The sequence below is a fragment of the Pelodiscus sinensis genome, chromosome 1, assembly GCF_049634645.1.
Source record: "Pelodiscus sinensis isolate JC-2024 chromosome 1, ASM4963464v1, whole genome shotgun sequence".
Taxonomy (NCBI): Eukaryota; Metazoa; Chordata; order Testudines; family Trionychidae; genus Pelodiscus; species Pelodiscus sinensis.
The window spans coordinates 87,931,613-87,950,209 of NC_134711.1; the positions used below are offsets into that span (position 1 = coordinate 87,931,613).

Sequence of the window (18,597 nt, forward strand, 5' to 3'; positions counted from 1 at the left end):
AAAAGTACAGTAATGAGATGGAGTTTGTCACATGAGCCATCACAAGGGCAAATCACCTGTCCATGAATGACTCAGTTCTCTACAGGTGGCCACCATTGTCCCCATACTAGGCTGACCATTCACAGGAAGGCTCATCCAATGTGGATTGGCATCTCCCAAGGCCCACCACTGTCAGTCAAGTACTTCTTGATGGGCCATTCAAATTGAATAGTCCTTCATGGTACACTGGCCAAATATCTCATTGGTGTTTCCCAGGATCACACATTGAAATACAAGTACATAGCCACAGCTCATAATTTCAAATAAAACAATTACACACACATACAAATAGCATATTCATAACCAGCAAATCATAACTTTTTCATAGACATTTAACATGGCACATTTGGTACAAGATTTGTTGTAAATATATAACAGCAGTTGCAACAATGTTCATATTTAAGTCAAATAACATCCCAGTTGCATATAGAATTGGGCAAATTTTCACCAGAAACTGTTTTGGGGCAACAAAGTCAAAAAATTGGCAACAGTTGCAAGTACATGTCAGTTTTGCCACATTTTTCATTTTGAATGTTTTAAGACAAGCTCAAAAATACAAAATAGACTGTTTTTAAATATTTTAAGCAAAGAATTTTGATAGTTAAACTTGAAACAACTTTGTTTCAAAATTTCATTGTTTTACTTTTTAAATATAAAAGCACAAGTCAAAATGAAACATTCTGATTTTGCAGAAACGAAACATTTCAATCAAGCCAAAATGAGTTATTTTTTGTTGATTTATTTTTGAAATTTCAATTTGCTGAAAATGTTGTAGATTTATGTTTTCATTTTGAATTGGAACAAAGTTTCTTATTTGTGAAATTGCCTACAGATTTAAAAAAAACATTTTTCACCTAGGTCTGTTGTGAAGATTCATAAACTTCAGTGGAAATTAGATTGTGACCTAAAACAAGCTCCCCATGCCACAGCTACAAATCTCTTGTCCTTCTATGCTGGTTTTGCAAATAGATTCTCTGTCCGTCCTCTTCTCTGGATACCATCAACGCATTTAAATACCTCCCACATATTTAAAACTATAAATAGCATTAATGGTCTCCTTTTCAGCCTGCAGAAGAGCTGCATTAAATTGCTGAGAGGTCAGGGGAGTGTGATTGGGTGAAGGGGGATATGGTACAAATAGACTAACATAAGAAAGTGAAGTCAAATAAATTAGTTTTGCATTCGGTGTGGAAAGTTTGGAAAAGACTTTTGACTTGCTATTTTAATAGAAGCATGGAGCAAAACGCTTTGCCTAATCCAGGAACAGCTCAGCCAGAGGTTTCAGAATGCAAGGAACTAGATCACACAAGAGAAACTTCAGAAGTGACCAACAGGTATGCTGGGCAACGGGCACTTCGGGGGGTAATCCCAGCATGTTTAAGAGGGGCTCTAAATTTCTATTTTAAAATGGTTGTGAAACTCTCTTGCAGAGTTCCTCCTGCTGCAGCTAGAAACTGCATCATTATCTTTTATCCTATCATTTGCAAATTTCAGTCCAGGATGAAGACCACAGATATTTGCAGCCCTGTGCTTTTGGGGAGCCCATGGCAGCTGTTCCAACCGTCCTATGTATGGGAGGGAACTGGGTGATTACAGGGGCCTGATAGGGCAGCAACAGGGGTTGCCCCCCTCCCCCCTACACATCAACTGGGCAGCGGTAACCTACTGCACTCCACTTCACTGCGCTGCTCTCTCCCGGCAGATCTCACTTGGCTTCTCCGCAGCGGTAGGAAGCAGAGCACCTGAGGCCCAGGACACTCCGGTTCCCACCGCTGCAGAGATGTGAGGTGCAGAGGATCAGGAGGGGGGCCTGGCAGAATGGGGCAGAGCAGGCTCTGGCTCCTGCTGCCCATGTGGTGAATGGGAGGGGAGGTGGGTAACCCCTGCTGTCACTGCACCAGGCCCTTGTAATCCTGCCTGCTGTGTTGCTCAGGGGAGGGGGTGTGAGGTGGAGCAGGGGCAGGGCTTGGGAAAAGGTGGGCAGGGCCTGTAGTGGAGTGGTTGTCCTAGGCCCCGCGCCCGGTCCTCCCCTCACCCCCCAGCATCTCAGGACAGCCATGTTTGCAAACAAAAATAACAAAATTCTGCACGTCTCCCACTCTCCCCCATATGAAATCTGAAGGTGCCTTGACTCTGCCTCAGTTAGAAAATTGCCATTTTTGTTTAAAGTGGTTTCATGGCAAAATGATTGTTTCTGCACATATTGTGCTGGGGGAACAAGCCTTAACTGTGTCCGGAGCAAAGCTGCACAGTTCAGATCCAAAGCTGAGCTTCCCTTAACATCTGGGGATATTTGGATCTAGAGTTTTGGCTCCAAGCTTGTACAGATGGAGCAAGCTCAAGCTGCACAGTTTGGATCCTGTTTCAGTTTTAAAAGAGATTTTCAAAAGCAGGGACACTCAGTGAAGAGCCAGAGAACTGCTCTGTCAATCAACGTTAAAGAGCAGTTCATGAGCCAACCCTGGAAGAGAATGATAACCTTGTGGTTACCAGTGGCTCCAGGTTCCCTCATCCAGACTTGTCCCGTCCATAGGATAGTTTGGACTTTTGGAGGCCCTGTAGCAACCACCCCAACCATCCTATGAAAGGGAGGGGGACCTGGTGGATTGCAGAAGCCTGGTGTGGCAGTAGCAGAGGTCTCCTCCCCACCCCCACCAGTCACCATGAGGATGGAGGGAGCTGGAGTGGCCCAGCAGCCTGCTCTCTCCCAGCCAACTGCACTCAGCTATTCAGCAGCAGCAAGAAGCAAAGCGCCCCAGCCCCAGGGTGCTTTAATTTCCCCTGTCACAGAGACATGAGGTGCAGTGGATCAGGAGGGTAATGCAGCGGAATGGAGTCGAGCAGATTGCCTGGCTGTCCGCATGGCGATTGGGGTGGCAGGGGTGGCCTCTGCTATTGCCACAACAGGGTCCCTGTAATCCCCCATGCCGTGTTGCTCAGTGGAGAGGGTAAGGAGGTGGAATAGAGCAAGGGTGGGGCTACTCAGTCATTAACTGAATTGCAGGAATATCCTGAACCTTCAAAACTGAGTTGAACATCTCTCCAGAACAATATTCGGCACTTCTGGTCCCAGGAAGAACCGGGAAACACAGAAGCATCCAGGAAACTGAGAAAAAGCTTTATAATGCCACACAACCCTATTTCTGTCTTTCTCTTTTTCTGACAGTTTCTAATACAAAAAGTATATTTACAAAACTGAACACTGCTTTAAGCAAAATAGCTAGCCAGAATTTTTTCCCAATGAAAATGATTTTAGATTCAATTTAAGTTTTGTGTGGTGAGTTCTTATTTTATCTTGCCTACTTTGGTCTGCCCTAGTGATTATTTGCTATCATGAATCTATCTATTTTAGGGTTTTATACTGCCACTCATCATGCTTGTAGCAAAGCACCTTCCACACAAAATCAGTAGCAATAGTGAAATCTCTAGTGGATTTCATGGCATCTTGGCACTTCTCTCTTTCTGGAGTAAAACATCTCCCTGGAATAGGGTTTTTTATTTTGCTACTTTAAAATTTCAGTAATTTCCTATTTTTCTGTGCTGGTTGGGGTTTATTGGCTAGACAGAAGGTGGTGTTAGTAGCATCACTCTTATGCTGGACAGACTTCTAATGTGTTAAACTTAAAAAACAACAAATAGTCTGGTAGCACTTTACAGACTAACAAAACATGTAGATGGTATCACGAGCTTTTGTGGGTACAGCCCATTTCTTCAGATGACCACAGTTTTGAGCTTAGGATGTCCAGACCCTAAATAAATATGGGAGAATTTTGAGGGGGGGGGAATGGAAGGGGTCGGGAAACAAGAAGCAGAGGGTATGTAATATCAAAGCAAAAATCAAGCGGGTTTGATATTTCCCTTTGATATTGTTTCCCGCCCCCTTCTATTTTTTTCCTTCCTCCCTCTCCCTTCTCCCCTATTTATTTTGGGTCTGGACATCCTAAACCCAAAACTCAGGTCATCTGAAGAAATGGGCTGTGTCCACGAAAGCTCATGATGCCATCTACATGTTTTGTTAGGCTGTAAAGTGCTACCAGACTATTTGTTGTTTTTTAAGTTTATCCTGTACAGACTAACTCAGCTACCCCGTGGAGCTTCTAATGAGTTATCTGCCATCCTCAAAAGCTCTGTGCCCTCCAGTGGCGAAAGTGAGGCACCGCAAGGTGAGCACACAGATTTGGATGGAACAAAGATGGAGCAACGGGTGAAATGTATGGAAGACAAACTCAGGTAAGTTTGGTGATCTGAAACTATTCTGGTTTAGATCTCAACCTCTGGGTCCAAACAATTGTTCATGTTCCTAACGGATCCCTGAAGTTTACACCATTCTTGTCGTTTGTTGTCCTTGTCTTTTATTGAGATGCCCGCCCCCTCTTTAGCTAATTGTATGGCCTTTTGCATCATTCTCTGGCCCTCCTTGTCTCCAGAGATTCAGTGCTGTGCCTCAGCACCATGGCTTGGAGCTGATTTCTAAAGAAAGAGACAGAGAGGGTGGCTAAGATCATCACAAGTCTCCCATATCGCAGAGCCATGACCACCTGACCGAGCAGACATGTTTAAATCTTGGTTGTTTAGGTTTTTAGCTGATGAGCTGACTAATCATTTTGGGAGGGACTTCAGCTATTGCAGCAGGTATTACTTTATGGATATTTTATTAAGTCTAATCCCTTTGCACCATTCTCTGCCTGATTAAGGGAAATGAATGTTCGATTTGAAGACGCAGAGAAACGACTACAGGTTTTGCAGGACCGGCTCAGGTAAGTGGGGAGGGTCAGGCCTCGGTCATCTGAAGCAGTGGGCTGTGTCCACGAAAGCTCATGATACCATCTACATGTTTTGTTAGTCTTTAAGGTGCTACTAGACTATACGTTGTTTTTTAAGTGCAAATACTATGATTCTTTCTCAAGTATCTACCAAACCCAAGAGTCTTGTATGTTTCCAAGTGGGCTCTTCTTCTTGCTTATGGGTGTTGATACTAAAATATCAGCATGCCTAGTGATTGGCCCAGCTTCATTTTTCCCACTTGGCATCTTTTTCCTTCAGGGCCAGGTCCTCAGGCTGCCACCATGTTCACTTGATCGTACATGGCAAACCCGACCCTGTGTGATATAACACCACACCCTCGCTAAGTCATGTGATGGGCATCCTGAAATCATATTGTGTCATCCCAAATAGTTCTCTGAATAAGTAATACCCCCTTTCACATCAACAAGACAGAGGAGAAAGTCCCTCCCTCTCTCCTCCTCCCTCCCCCCATCCTGATATAGAAAGGGCAGGTGGTAAATTGATACTTGACTTGGTAGGGACTGTAATTACAGTTGCCATCACAGCATAGTCTGCTCCTAGGGGGAAGGGAGAGCCTTGCATTACTTATCAGTGACCTCTTAACAGCCATGTAAGGGTGGCAATGACAAGCTCCTAAAGGGAAGGGTGGCAGCTGAGATTCTGGTGAGGGCGGACAGAGGTGAACTGTGGGGAAGAGAACTGAGGCAGTACCCTGGAGACACTGATCACAAGCATCAAATGCCAAAATTACTCCACCCTTAAAAGATCAAGAGTGGTGAACAAACAGCTGGGTTCCAGTAAACAAGCAGAGGTAAGGATTTTCTTTAGTCTTCTCTGAGACCCACATAACTGGGCTGGAAATTGGATAAGAACAGGCTATCATGTGAGATTTCCTGCAACTTCTGTGCCTGGTCAGGATGACGTTACAATGAAAGCAGCCTCTTTCCATGGCATTTTGGAGCTTCCAAACTCAGCTAGAAGAAGGAAACACAGAGGCAGTCAGGATAAGGGGAAGGGACTGGTAATAGCTAATCAATCTTTTTCGAACCTAAAAGGTTTTTCTTAGGATTTATCAAAATCAAGACTTGGTTGAGGTAGGGACAAAGGTTCAGGTTCTTACTAGAAAGTGATCCATTACACCAAGATTGGAGCTACCGTCAAATTTCTCTCCAAATCCAGACCAAATTGGATCCAGAGATTTTGTTCAATCACATACCATAGGGCTGGTTGGAAAGGCCAGATCAGGAGCTGGGTCAGAACTTCTTCAAAGTTCAGGTTTCTGGGTTTTGTTTTGTTCCCATTTGCATTTCCTTTATTCCACTTGGTTTGTTCCATCTCTAGCCAGGAAGCAATAAATGGGATTGATTGCGGTGGTTCCATATCACAGGAGGCCACCGACAATAGTCACAACTTCGCTGAGAAGTGAGTATTGTGTATTTTTGTTGCTATTCTATGAATCGCCTCTTCACCCGGGGCCAGTCACCCTCCTCCTATCTTTCTAGTACGTCTGTCACCTTTTATCAAAGTCAGCAGGAGTTTTGATACTGACTTTAGTGGATACTGAATCAGACCATATGTTGTAATGCATGTTACCTCCCCCCTAAGTATAAATATCTGAGTTACTGAATCTGTGCAGCACCTAAATTAATCCCATCTACTACCATGATGTAATCAACCTGTTTGACAAATAATTATGTCATGACATTGCATCACTGTATGACAACATTACATTCCTGCCTTCCCAATGCAACAACACTACAGGCAGTAGCATCTCAAGGATGCAAAGCCATAAATACATCTGGGGCAATTACTGTCCTGTGAGCTGGGCTTGCAGAAAAGATGGATGAGAAGCAGGGACTCTCATGAATCCTAGAATTGGTGGCTGTCCCAAATCTTGCCTTAGCCATCATTTGGTGGTTGATTATATTCATTTTGTCCATGAAATCTAATGGTCAGCACAGAAGAGATTCATCAGGAGGAGGAAGAGTGTGAAAAGCTGAAGGGAGAGAGAAGAGTCTTAGAGAACATGTGGGAGATTTGTAAATATTTCTTCCAGAGCTTTTCTTTTTGCAAATATCTTGATCCTTCTTCCAACGATGAAACCTCTCTATGCTCCCCTGGCAGCCAAAGTGACCCCTCCCTCCCCAAATTCTCAGCCTCTATGGGGCATGCATACTACTGGCTATGGTGAACTGGGTAGCATGATCCTAAGAAGAGGAGGAGACAATGGCAGCTCCATGTCTGTACTCACATGCGGATGAAAGAATTAAGCTCTCAAGGAAATAACCAAAGTGCAGTTTAGGCCATGCTAGCTGCCGCTTGTGGAGTGTCACTCTGACAGTGCTATTTTTTCCAAACAGAAGCTGTCACACCAGGATGCTTACTGGTCAGGGGGATGCTAGTTTGGGGTTGGGAAATGCAGAGCAGAGGCTGTAGTGCTTGTGATTTGCATGGCAATTCATAAAGTGTTTCTCGCGTATCATTAGTTAGCTCTTTATTAATTAAATCACCATCACTCTTGGTGTTTTGCATTTCTATCTAGCTCTTTCCCACTTTAAAATAAACTTTTCAATCCCCCTTTAGCCCTGGATCAGAGCCTGTCTCGGCCAATACAGTAGAATGCTGCAAGGTCTCAGAGAACTTGAGTGACCCTTGTCAAGAATCAGCTGTGCTGGAGATGTACGACAGGCTCAGGACACATGAGTGGGAGAAAGCCAAATGTGCTGCTAGTGACTCTGCCTTCCCAATGACATATGAACAAATGAGCACAGTAATTAAGGTTTGTTGATATTGATATCCTAGCACTCAAATAGATAAAGTTTGGAAAAAGAATAACACTGTAGGATTCAGTCTAATGACTTGGCATTTAGTACTTGCATGATCAAGGAAGAAACTAGGTGTGACCCAAGGACCTCTTGAGAAGGTGTAGGAGTTCAGGGATTCCCTGGATTTATCAAAATGATGTGACGTATGATCTCTAATGGTAGCCTGTGTCTCATGTGATGTAAGAATCCTTATAAAAGGAATGTGTGAAGAATGTGTGTGGGTATAAGTATGTCTGCTGAAAATTAGGTTCTGTAGGACTTGTATTTGAAGGCAGGTCACTCAAAGGCAGACCATCATGAGGCAAACTGTCCAGACAGGGAGAGGGTGATGCTTATCTGTCTGGTGGGCCATTGTATGTCTTACATTTGCATACTGCTCATGAAGAGTTTACAGAAACTTCAGAAGGAAATTAATTGGAAGAGAGAAACACCCAGCAGGGTGGGGAGATGCTGTTTTCAGGGAAAATCAAAGTTCTAGCCTGATATATCTGGGGATAGAGAGAGATGCTCTCACATCCTTCAATCTGTGATGACAAGCTGTCAATGGCCTTGATCGATGGAAGGAGGAGCTTAGTCATCATGGTTGAAAATGCTAGTGAAAAGACCTGGAGTTAGCAGTCCTGCAGTTGACATGGGAATAGCTTGTGAGATTAGTTTAGGCTGTAACAAGCTTTTTATGGTTTATATCACTTTGTTTCCAGTATTCTCACTTACTATCCTTTGAAAAATCAGTTCTTTGATAAAAAAAAATATCACTCCCCATGTACCTAAGTGCTGTGTGTTAAACAGAGTGGTGATCCTGAGTTGACTCTAAGAAGCTGATGTGTCCTGGGCACAGAGAATATGATAGGTCTAAAAGTGTTCAATGAATTAGATGCTCCAGAGGCACGTGCGGAGGACTTGGGTGCTGGTGTGTGCCTCTTGCTAGCCTGTGCGGAGGAGGGAGGTCTGCGGCAGCTTGGAAAGCAAGGCTTGTGTAGCCAGTCTGGGGGTGTCAGGAAGCTGACTCACAGCAGGCAAACAAGACTTCCTCGTGGTAAAGGCAGATGGTAAATGAGATGCCTCACAACCTGGGGTAGCCCTGGGAAGTGTCACACTAGCACTGGTAACTGGTTACTCAGTTGTTAGCTGTTATTTTCCAGCCCAGCATGGCCTGTGGAATGCCATGGAGCCTAATGGTGCTGCACACTCCTGACAGCCAGAAGAGTAGTTTGAGTTCCCATTTCTCACTCCAACAAGGCATCAGCTGAGACTGTTGCAGCATCTTGTCAGGGTTCCTGGTGACTATGGCACTGCCATGCCACATAGGAGATTAATTTTGATGTCTCATTATTGCTCCAAGGCTGGGTGTATCGAGGGGAAAAATGTCATGGTACAATGAAAAGAACAGCACATGTGCACAGAAATGGAGTGACGGCTCTCAGAAATGTCTGTGCCAATTGTGCAGTGGGAGGTGCCTAAACTGGCACTCACTCAATTGATTAATCTCTACCAATTATTAAAATAACTTAAATCCCTGACCGCTGCCTGAAGCATTTTTGCACATGGATTCAAGATGTTTTTCTGTAGATTGGGTAATGTTACAGTGACATTCGATTCTCCAATGCAGAAGAGTCTGGCATCTTGTCCTTAGGGCGCCAGGCTTTTCATTTGTTCCTGATCAGTGATCTCTTGTTTCCTTTGCACCCCAGGCTGTGTTTGCCAAATGTGAAGAAGAGCTGTCACAAAGAATGAATCGAATCTTTGAACTCCTGGAGATTCCAGTTTCTAAGGAAACCACAAGCCTCTTTGCCAGCCAGCAGGTATTTAACATTACAGCACAGTAGGATGTAGAGATGTTAGGCATCGTGTAATTGACTAGTCGTATAACCGCATGAAATTTTAGCGGTTATACAACTATTCAATAGTCCCGGCGGGGCGGGGGTGGTAGCCAGTGGGCTCCTGGCCCCACTCCCGTGGAGCTTCCTGTCACCCTGCACTGCTGCCTCTCCATCAGAGGCAGCAGCGTGGGGTGGGATGTGGGTACTGGTCTGCCAGTTTAAAAATCAGCTCCTCATGCAGACTGGCTGCCTGCCTCCCCCCATGCTTCTGCCTCTGATACAGAGGCAGCAGTGCAGGGTGACAGCAGCTCCTGTCTGCGGGGGGTCCGAGCGCCCCTCAGACAGAAGCTGGTCTGTGGCAGTAGCCACTATGCACGGGAAGCTCAGACTCCCCACTAATAGGGGCTGCTGCTGTGAAGCAGCCTCTGTCCGTGTTGTGGCAGCTCCCTCGCCACCCTCTGCAGGCAGCACTATGCAGCCAGTGCTGGGAGAAAGCAGCTATTAAGCCAGCTCCCGCTTCCCCCTACACCTTGCTGCCTCTGATACAGAGGCAGCAAGGGGGGAAATGTGTATAGTCAGCTGAGGCTTATTGGTTAATTGTGCTGTCATCTACATGATGACATCCCTAGTAGGATGTAGGTAGTGATGAGATGCTGGGTAACTTGTTTAGATCTGCCACCTCTTTACAGCCTTATACATAGGGTCCTACCAAATTCACAGCCATGGATAACACAGCATGGATCATGAAATCTGGTCTTGTGTATTTTTACCCTATGCTATACAGATTTCACAGGGGAGAAGAGCATCTCTCAAATTGGTAGTCATGATGCCTAAGAGAGTTTCAGAGGACTCCAGAGGTTATTTTAGGGGAGTGTTTCACAGTATTTCCACCCTTACATCTATGCTGATCCTCGGGGTTGGCTGCCAGAGAGTGACAGCTGTTGGCCAGGTACCCAGCTTTTAGCAGTGCCCCACCAGCAGCAGAGTAGAAATAAGGGTGCATACCATACCATGCCATCCTTACTTTTACACTGCTGCTGGCAATGGTTCTGCCTTCAGAGCTGGGTTCCTGGCCAGCAGCTGCCGCTTTCTAGCGGTCCAGCAGCAGCACAGAAGTAAATAACTTCACACAACTTGGTTTTGGGTCAGGATTCCTACAATTACACCACCATGACATTTCAGATTTAAGAAGCATTTGTGATTTTTAAAATCCTAAGGCAGTGAAATTCACCCAAATGGGCTGAGAATTTAATAGGGCCCTTCTTATGCACGAGCATAGGGACCAGCTCCATGGGCACTTCAGGACTGGAGCACCCACTGGGAAAAAATAGTGGGTGCTGAGCAACCACCGGCAGCCAAGCTCCGCCACTCTGCCTCCCTCTCCCCTGCACCTCTAGCCTGCTGGCATCACCAGTGTCCAACTCCTCCCTCGCTCTTCCAGCACTTCTGGAGCACTGGGAATGTTTCAGAGTTCAGGAAGCTCCGGGGGGAGAGAAAGGTGCAGGGATGCAGCAAGCTTGGCGAGGGGAGGTGGGACGAGGTGGAACAGGGCTGGAACTTACAAAAGGGATGGAATGGGAGCACAGCAGGGGTGCAGAAAGGTGGGGTGCCGATGGGGGCTTGAAGAGATGGAGTAGGGGCAGGGGCAGGGGTCAAGAACCCCCCCCCCCCCAGCTAGTGAGGAATTCGGTGCCTATGTGCACACAAGGGAAGTATTTCAAGTGGTCCACAGTTGCTAACAATGGTTCAGCTGCACCCCGGTGAGAGAGGCTGGCAGCCCTAGTAGGCAGGCAGCTACAATAGAAACAGAGCAGAGGTGAGAACTGTGATTCCTTTATGTTTGTAATTGGTAGGACAGGAGAATGGCTGAGTTTTATGCAGCGGGTGAGTGAGTCACATGACCGAGACACTAATCCTGTCATTGACTGGCTGGGATGCACTTACAGGAGTTAGAAACCTCCTTCCAACCCCATGTCCCAATCTGGGTATTTGCCCAAACCATGAGAGCTGGAAGTTTCCAAATTGCTGTTTGGAAACATTTGTCTTCCTGGACAGGATTGATAATTGGGAAGTGGATTATTCCATTTCCTAGCAGCTAACTCAGGCTGCTTTGTTGTTTTGTCTGTAGCTGCCCCCTGGGCTCATAAGAGAGATAAAGAATCACCTTAAAAATCTCTACCTTAAATACGGAGAAAACTTTTACCAAGCCATGAGTCTGGTGAGTAAAGAACAGGCCTGGGGGGAGTGTGTGTGTGGGGGGGGGGGGAGGGAGGGAGGCATTTCCAGACATGTCTGTAAAACTCACGGTATTAAAGACACACAACTGAGTTCTGTGTTGTACCGTCCACTTCTGGCATGAAGCTGAAATCTTCCAGTACTCAAGAATTTTCCTGTCAGCCCCTCCCTTTTACTCCTCTTTCCTTCTCCCTCAAAGGATAAATCTATTCTTGAAATGCTGCAGTGGTGCAGCTGTAGTACCTTAGGGAAGGTGCTATTATGCTGACAAGAGAAATCCACCTCTACTGGAGGCAGTAGCTGTAAATGGGAGATGCCCTTCTGTCAACCTTGTGCTGCCCACACTGGGGGCTAGGTTGGTATAACTGCGTCACTCGGGGGGTGTAGTTTTTCATACACCTCAGCGACATAGTTAAAATCCCACAGTAAGTTTACAGTGCAGCTGGACACTGTGGAAACGACTCTGGCTGAGGACATCCGTCCTTTGCATTCTATTAATGCCACCCCCACTCCTTCCATCAGCTAGAGGGAGCTGGTAGAGAATGTGCATCTGACTTCTATTCTGGGCCAGGAGAGCTGAGCGTACATTATGTTGAGTTAGGTGGAGCTGAGACCACAGGAAGTGGGAGGAACCCTGATTTGAACACCTATTTTCCAGTTCTATAAAACCAGACTCTGTCCTGTTTCTTGTGGTAAATGTCTATCCAGGTTGCCTTGGAGCTTTGTCGTCAACCTGCAGATTGCACATTTCAAAAAGATTTGTTTTCTCTGGTCTCCTGAAAGGCTTTGTTTGGATATGTGGGAGAAAGGGCAGCCTAGGAATTTTGTCAGGTCTCTGGCTAGCTGAGTCCCAGCACCTGGAACTTCTCCTGATAGGTGATCCGACCAAACAGAAGAGCCCTGGATGTGTCTTCAGCTGTTCTGGTTTATAAATTCCAATACTGGTGTGTCCATAGTTAGAAGCTACAAGCCGAGTGAAAGGGTGGTGGTATCTGCTTAACAATTGATGTAACAACATTGCGAAGCACCTATGATAATCGCTGTCCTCATTTTTATTTTCAGCCTTTGCTTTCTCCTGATCAACAGAAGTTACAGCCACTAGTACATTTCACAGTGGCATGCTGCAAAATTTATTGTTTGTTGCTTCTTCAGAACCCACCCATTAAAGCTGTGTGGCCCACAGAGGAAAGAATCCCCACATACTGCATACAGCATGTGGACAATAAAGATGTGGAGGACAAGATGCCATTGAACTTTCTATGGCCAGTGCTCGCATGTGGGAGGCAAGTACTTAGGAAAGGTGTAATCTATGGCTGAATGGAATGACTGGTTGAGTCAAATTATACCCCTGTGTTATAAAATAGTAAAAAAAATAGTGAATAGTAGCTCTGTAGTTTTCAGTCTTTTTCATTCACGAAATGCCTGAGTTCTAGCTCTTGTAGCATATACTCCTGGAAGGGGATGTGACCCAGAGACCCACTGGTGCCTGACAAAGGGTTCGCTACTTTATAGCACCAACTCCTAACAAGCTTGACAAGCTCACTGTATCATGCACACTGCTTTCATAGTAGTTATCCATAAAGAAAGCCATGAGAGGTCTCAAATGAAATCTAGGGTCATAGAGAGAGCTGTGAAATGTACAGATATAGTCTCATAGGGTATGTCTACACTACCCTCCTAGTTCAAACTAGGAGGGTAATGTAGGCATACCGCACTTGCAAATGAAGTCCAGGATTTGAATTTCCCGGGCTTCATTTGCATAAGCGGGGCGCCGCCATTTTTAAAACCCTGCTCGTTCGAACCCCGTGCAGCACGGCTACACGGGGCACGAACTAGGTAGTTCGAACTAGGCTTCCTAATTCGAACTACCATTACTCCTCATTCCACGAGGAGTAACGGTAGTTTGAACTAGGAAGCCTAGTTCGAACTACCTAGTTCGTGCCCCGTGTAGCCGTGCTGCACGGGGTTCGAACGAGCAGGGTTTTAAAAATGGCGGCGCCCCGCTTATGCAAATGAAGCCCGGGAAATTCAAATCCCGGGCTTCATTTGCAAGTGCGGTATGCCTACATTACCTCGCTAGTTCGAACTAGCGGGGTAGTGTAGACATACCCCAATGCACATACCGAAAATATGTTTAGATTTGGTAGCCAGGAATGAGTCACGAACCAAAGAGCAAGGCAGGTTTTCTTCGAGACAGGAGATAATGTGTAACTCTTGGCCAAAATGTAAATTAACGATTGTAAGATAACACAATGGTATCCCCGTCTACACTGGAATTCAACAGAGACAGGCAAAGTCAATTGGGACTGGAAAAACAGTTGATTGGGGAGCGATAGTGCCCCTCCATTAGGATACATCTAGATGGAAGGCTATCCTGAAATAGCTACCCTGCGTCCAAGGAATGCGTCCACTATTTCGAAATAATTTTTTAAATAATGGGTGCGCTATTTCGGCATCCCTGTGAAACTTGTTCCAAGAAGAATAAGAGATGTCTTGGAAATAATGCTTTATTTAGAAATTTGGCACTGTGTAGATGCACCAAATTTTGAAATAGTCTATTTTGACATAAAATCCAAATAAGATATGCAATTTGCATAGCACAAATTGTGTATCTTATTTCAATTTTAGAGTGCAGTCTAGACGTACCCTCTGAGACAATGAATTTCGGGGGATATGGGGCAAAGACAAAAAGACCCCCTTTTATCCAATAACTAGGGAGTAAATGGACAATGGTTTACAGTAGTGAAAGCAGAATCACAACCAGTCTTGACTGAAATGCTGCAGAAAAGGCTTTGGGTGAAATAAACTTCTTTAGAAATTAGTTTAGCTTGTGAAGTTAAGTTTAGTCTCTCAAAGCCATGTATGTATTAATTTTTTTTTATATTTAACAGTTCCGTTTCCATTATTCTTACTCGGTCATTTTAATCTTTGAATCACTTTTTTGTTACTATGCTTAGTCTTATTTTTTACTCTAAATGTATCTCTAAGTGCTATGGTAGAAAGTAAAGCCAATAAGGCATTTCCAGTTGGTGTGTGCACTATCTCTTTGAGAATAGCAGGCCTGGTAGTTCTGTGAGTGTTCCGTGGATAAGATGCTTCTGGGCTCTCCAGGGCTCAGGGAGTGTCGTACACCTATTGCTATCCTGCAAGGTTTGGGTGGCTCATAGGTTGTTGGTATTAGGAATCTGACCTCTGGCACAAACAAGTCTCCCTCTCACTGGAGGCAAGTAACATGCAACTCTCAGTTTTTGGTGACCCAAGAACCATCAAAAGAGCCACATAAAACAGCTCAGTATTTGCACATAGGGTGCTAAAAATACTGACATCTCCTGGAAAATATTTTCCAAAGAAATAATTTGGTTCCTGCTGGTCTCATATTCTAGGTGCTGATCCTCACTTCTTATTTCTAAGCAGCATTTGGGTGAAAATTAGATCTGTGTTTTTCAAGTGTCATCATCAGAGGTCAAAATAAGATATGCAATTTGAGCTACGCAAAGCGCGTATCTTATTTTGATCTTATTTCAAAATAGCTTATTTCGTACTTTGGTGCTGTCTACACAGCAGCAAATTCGAAATAAGGCACTATCCCAAAATGCCCCTTACTCTTCCTGCAATGAGGTTTACAAGGACGTTGGAATAGCGAGCCCATTATACTTTGAACTAACAGGCTTGCTGTGGAGACATGGGATAGCTATTTTGGGATACTCCAGTATCCCAAAATAGCATTGCAGTGAAGACATAGCCTTAGAGTCACAATGCACTGTGTGTGACTTTGTCACAACTACCTCCACAACAACTGTGTTCATGCTGTCAGCTGGAGAATAAGCAGCAGGGGGAGATGATATGAGCTATGAAGGAGAAAGAAACCTGTTTGGATGAAAAATGTCCTAAGAGCTTGTCTGTGGTGGGGAAGGGACATAGAGGGGGGTTAATATGCAGCTTTGCCTTTTCTTACACACAATGGACATCATCACAGATCCCTGATTGCAGTTGTCACCAATTCTTTTGTAGCCTTGTTGCTACAATGTGAGTCCAGTCTATTGTTCTGGCATAAACAGTGCTACTTGCGCACTATGACTATCCCAAGCTGCTTTGCCGGCCACCATTACCAACCTGTCTGTTGACCTCTATGCTTGCCCCCGTTTGTAAACTGGCACACATCCAGATTTTGTCCATTCAATCTTTAGATGCCAGTTCACTTGTGATAATACGGCAGAAGTCCTGGACATATGTTGAGCAGCAATGTGAACCTTCTATGTTGGTCAACCAGATCTTGGAGCCCTAAGGCGAAATACCCTCCTTTTGGGGAGGGACTTTTTTTTTTTTTTTTGTAAATTCTAAGCCCTGAGAGAGGTGAGATAAATAATAGGCATGTGGGTCCCATAAATTGTCCCAGTAGAGTTTGGAAACCTCATGAATACTGAATATTACCCAGCATTTAATATGGCGCAACAGTACTTTATTTAGGGCATCACTGTAGCCCAGTGGGCAAGCTTATTTTTGTTATAGTCACTGCTTTGCAATATATATTTTATTTTATTATATTCAGCAGTAATGCAAGAAACCTACATGTTTGAACCCTGTAAGACATTGGCTTTAGTAGTTAACATGAGGCTTAAGACCTGTAAACTTTGGCATAGACAAATTTAAGTAACTCGTAAATTATAAAGCACTGGAAGTAGGATGTAAGGGGCATAAGGTCTTGTCAACCCTCAGTACTATATATAGGAATCTTTGGATCAGGCTACATCACACACCTGTATAATGATGGTCCTAAAGGTTGGTCTCCCAGGCTGAATTGGTTGGCTAGGGACTGGTAACATTCAGAGATGGCCATCTGCCAGATGGCAGTGGTGACTCTTCTCCATAAAAAGAGAATGAACCTCTTCCAAAGAGCAAAAGACAGCAGGAATTTGGCCTTTCAATGTTTAACAAAGGCTGAATAAGCAGACTGGGTCCATATTAAGTTTATCCGATTAATGCATTTTATGGCTAGGAGCCAAGACTCAAACACTGGCTCCCTGAAATTCACCTGTGATGGCTTGGAAAAGAGATGGGAGAAGAGGACAATGGAGTTACTTAAACAAGGAGGCAAACCCAGAAAATATCAATGCAGTGCCTTTGCCACCTTCCATATGTCTATGCATAGCCCATTATTTCACTCTACCCCTTGCTTCCTTTGGGGAAGTGCTGGGAATTGGGCACCTGGAAGGTCAGTTCCCTACTCCGAGGATGTCTCTCAGTTGAGCACCAACCCAGGGGGCACTTCTGATGAGTTCACAATTTTTTTCTTTCTACGAGTCAGTTAAGGCAATTGCTTTATTATAGTCAGCAGTAATGCACGAAACCTACATGTTTGAACCCTACCACAGCACAGGGAAGGGGGAAGAGGACAGAACAGATGCAGATGGAGCAGGAATCTTCTCTGCACATCTCCATGAAGCTCTCACATAGGAATTTTTTGATCCTTCTCACAAGGTTTCTGGGGAGGCCTGCCTTATTCTGTCCTCCATGGTAGGACACCTTCCCGAGCCAAGCCTCCAGTAAGTGGTCCAATGTCCCTGAACCACTAAGCATTGCAGCATAAGGCCCAGGTTTATGGCCACATTCAGCCAGCATCTGCTCCCAATCACTCTGTGTGATCGGGAGAAGAGTGATTTCGCTCATGGCAACCTGGCTGAAGGAGGAGGGGAAGCCATTAGCACTCTCCCTAGGAAGCCATTTCTGTCTGACACAGATTCCCTGCTCCCTCCCACAGGCTGGGAAAGTAGCACTGTACCAGGAAGCCGTGTGTGCTGGACCCAGCGTGTGCCAGACACAGAGGGAAAGCCCTTTGCTCCATCCCGACCCTCCCCCTACAGGCTTCTGCGGGCTGGGAAAGTTGCTCTGCCCTGGGAAGCCATGTGGGCCAGACCCTGCCTCCCTCACACACACACACGTGCAGGCTCCTGTCTGGCAGGGCCCTTACCATGCCTGCCTCTGAACTGCATGAGTCCAGATGCTCCCCTGATCAAAATAACATTCCCTCCTCCCCCAGCTCTGTAGCACCCACCCTCAGGATTTCCAGGGTCCGCCAGGGCCCCAGGACTTGGGGCGGGGGGAGGGAGGGAACTCAAGGGCAGCTTTACCCTCCAGGATGTTAGGAGGCAAAAGTTTGTCCTTCACGGGTTTCTGAGCCCTCCTCCCCACTTCAGGTTCTCACTTCTTTTACTCCCCTGCTGTTTTCCTTAAATAAAAACACATGACCTCGGAACATCAGTCTCTTTATTGTTTGTACTGCAGGGGTGAGGTGGGAAATTAAAGGCAAACAAAAGGAACGCAGAGGCACCTTGTTGAGAGCAACAGGGATGAGTCTCAAACCTGGTCATTCATAAAATTGTCCTTCAAAGCCTCTCTGATTTGCACTGCCCCTTGCTGTGCTCTCGTTATCACCCCAGTGTCTGACAGCTGAAATTCTCTGGCTAGATGCTCTACCACAACCCCCTGTCAGATAACTTTCCTGCTTGCTCTCACAAAGATCATGTAGCACACGGTTCCCAAACTTTTTGACACGGGGACAAGTAAATCCATTCATGAACTTTTGGAGGACCAGTAATGTTCATTTGCATATTTGCATATTCATTAATCAAATGATGAATATTCAAACAAGTTGTTTCTGGTCCTCTGAAAGCCCCCAGTGCCAGCTTTAGCAAAGCTTTTGATATGGTCACCCACAATATTCTTGCCAGCAAGTTAAGGAATATGGATTGGATAAATGGACTGTAAGACAGACAAAAAGCTGGTTAGACCAGGGTTTCCCAAACTTTTTACTTTAGTTGGAACCCGTTTTTTTCCGTACTGCTTTTAACAGCTCAAAAATATAAATACATAAAAAACAAACTGAGAAAATATAT

The 18,597-nt window shown here is 45.1% G+C and overlaps 1 protein-coding gene across 7 annotated transcripts; it reads left to right on the plus strand.

Moving 5' to 3' along the window:
• Nucleotides 1-1,094: 1,094 nt before the first annotated feature.
• On the plus strand, nt 1,095-17,953 carry LOC102463012 (uncharacterized). 7 transcript variants are annotated; one of them, XM_025187088.2, is made up of 9 exons: nt 1,095-1,136; nt 1,269-1,373; nt 4,097-4,269; nt 4,734-4,796; nt 6,166-6,246; nt 7,408-7,603; nt 9,341-9,451; nt 11,598-11,687; nt 12,767-13,089. In XM_025187088.2, the coding sequence occupies exons 2-9, from the start codon at nt 1,326-1,328 to the stop codon at nt 13,019-13,021; spliced, it is 1,017 nt and encodes a 338-aa protein (XP_025042873.2). In that variant the 5' UTR covers nt 1,095-1,136; nt 1,269-1,325; the 3' UTR covers nt 13,022-13,089. The 7 variants fall into 7 exon arrangements, with proteins under 7 accessions (XP_025042873.2, XP_014431324.2, XP_014431325.2 ...); XM_014575838.3 differs by having other exon boundaries at nt 1,096-1,136; nt 4,165-4,269; XM_075935533.1 differs by lacking the exon at nt 1,095-1,136 and adding an exon at nt 17,463-17,953 and having other exon boundaries at nt 1,151-1,373; nt 12,767-12,987.
• Nucleotides 17,954-18,597: the final 644 nt, after the last annotated feature.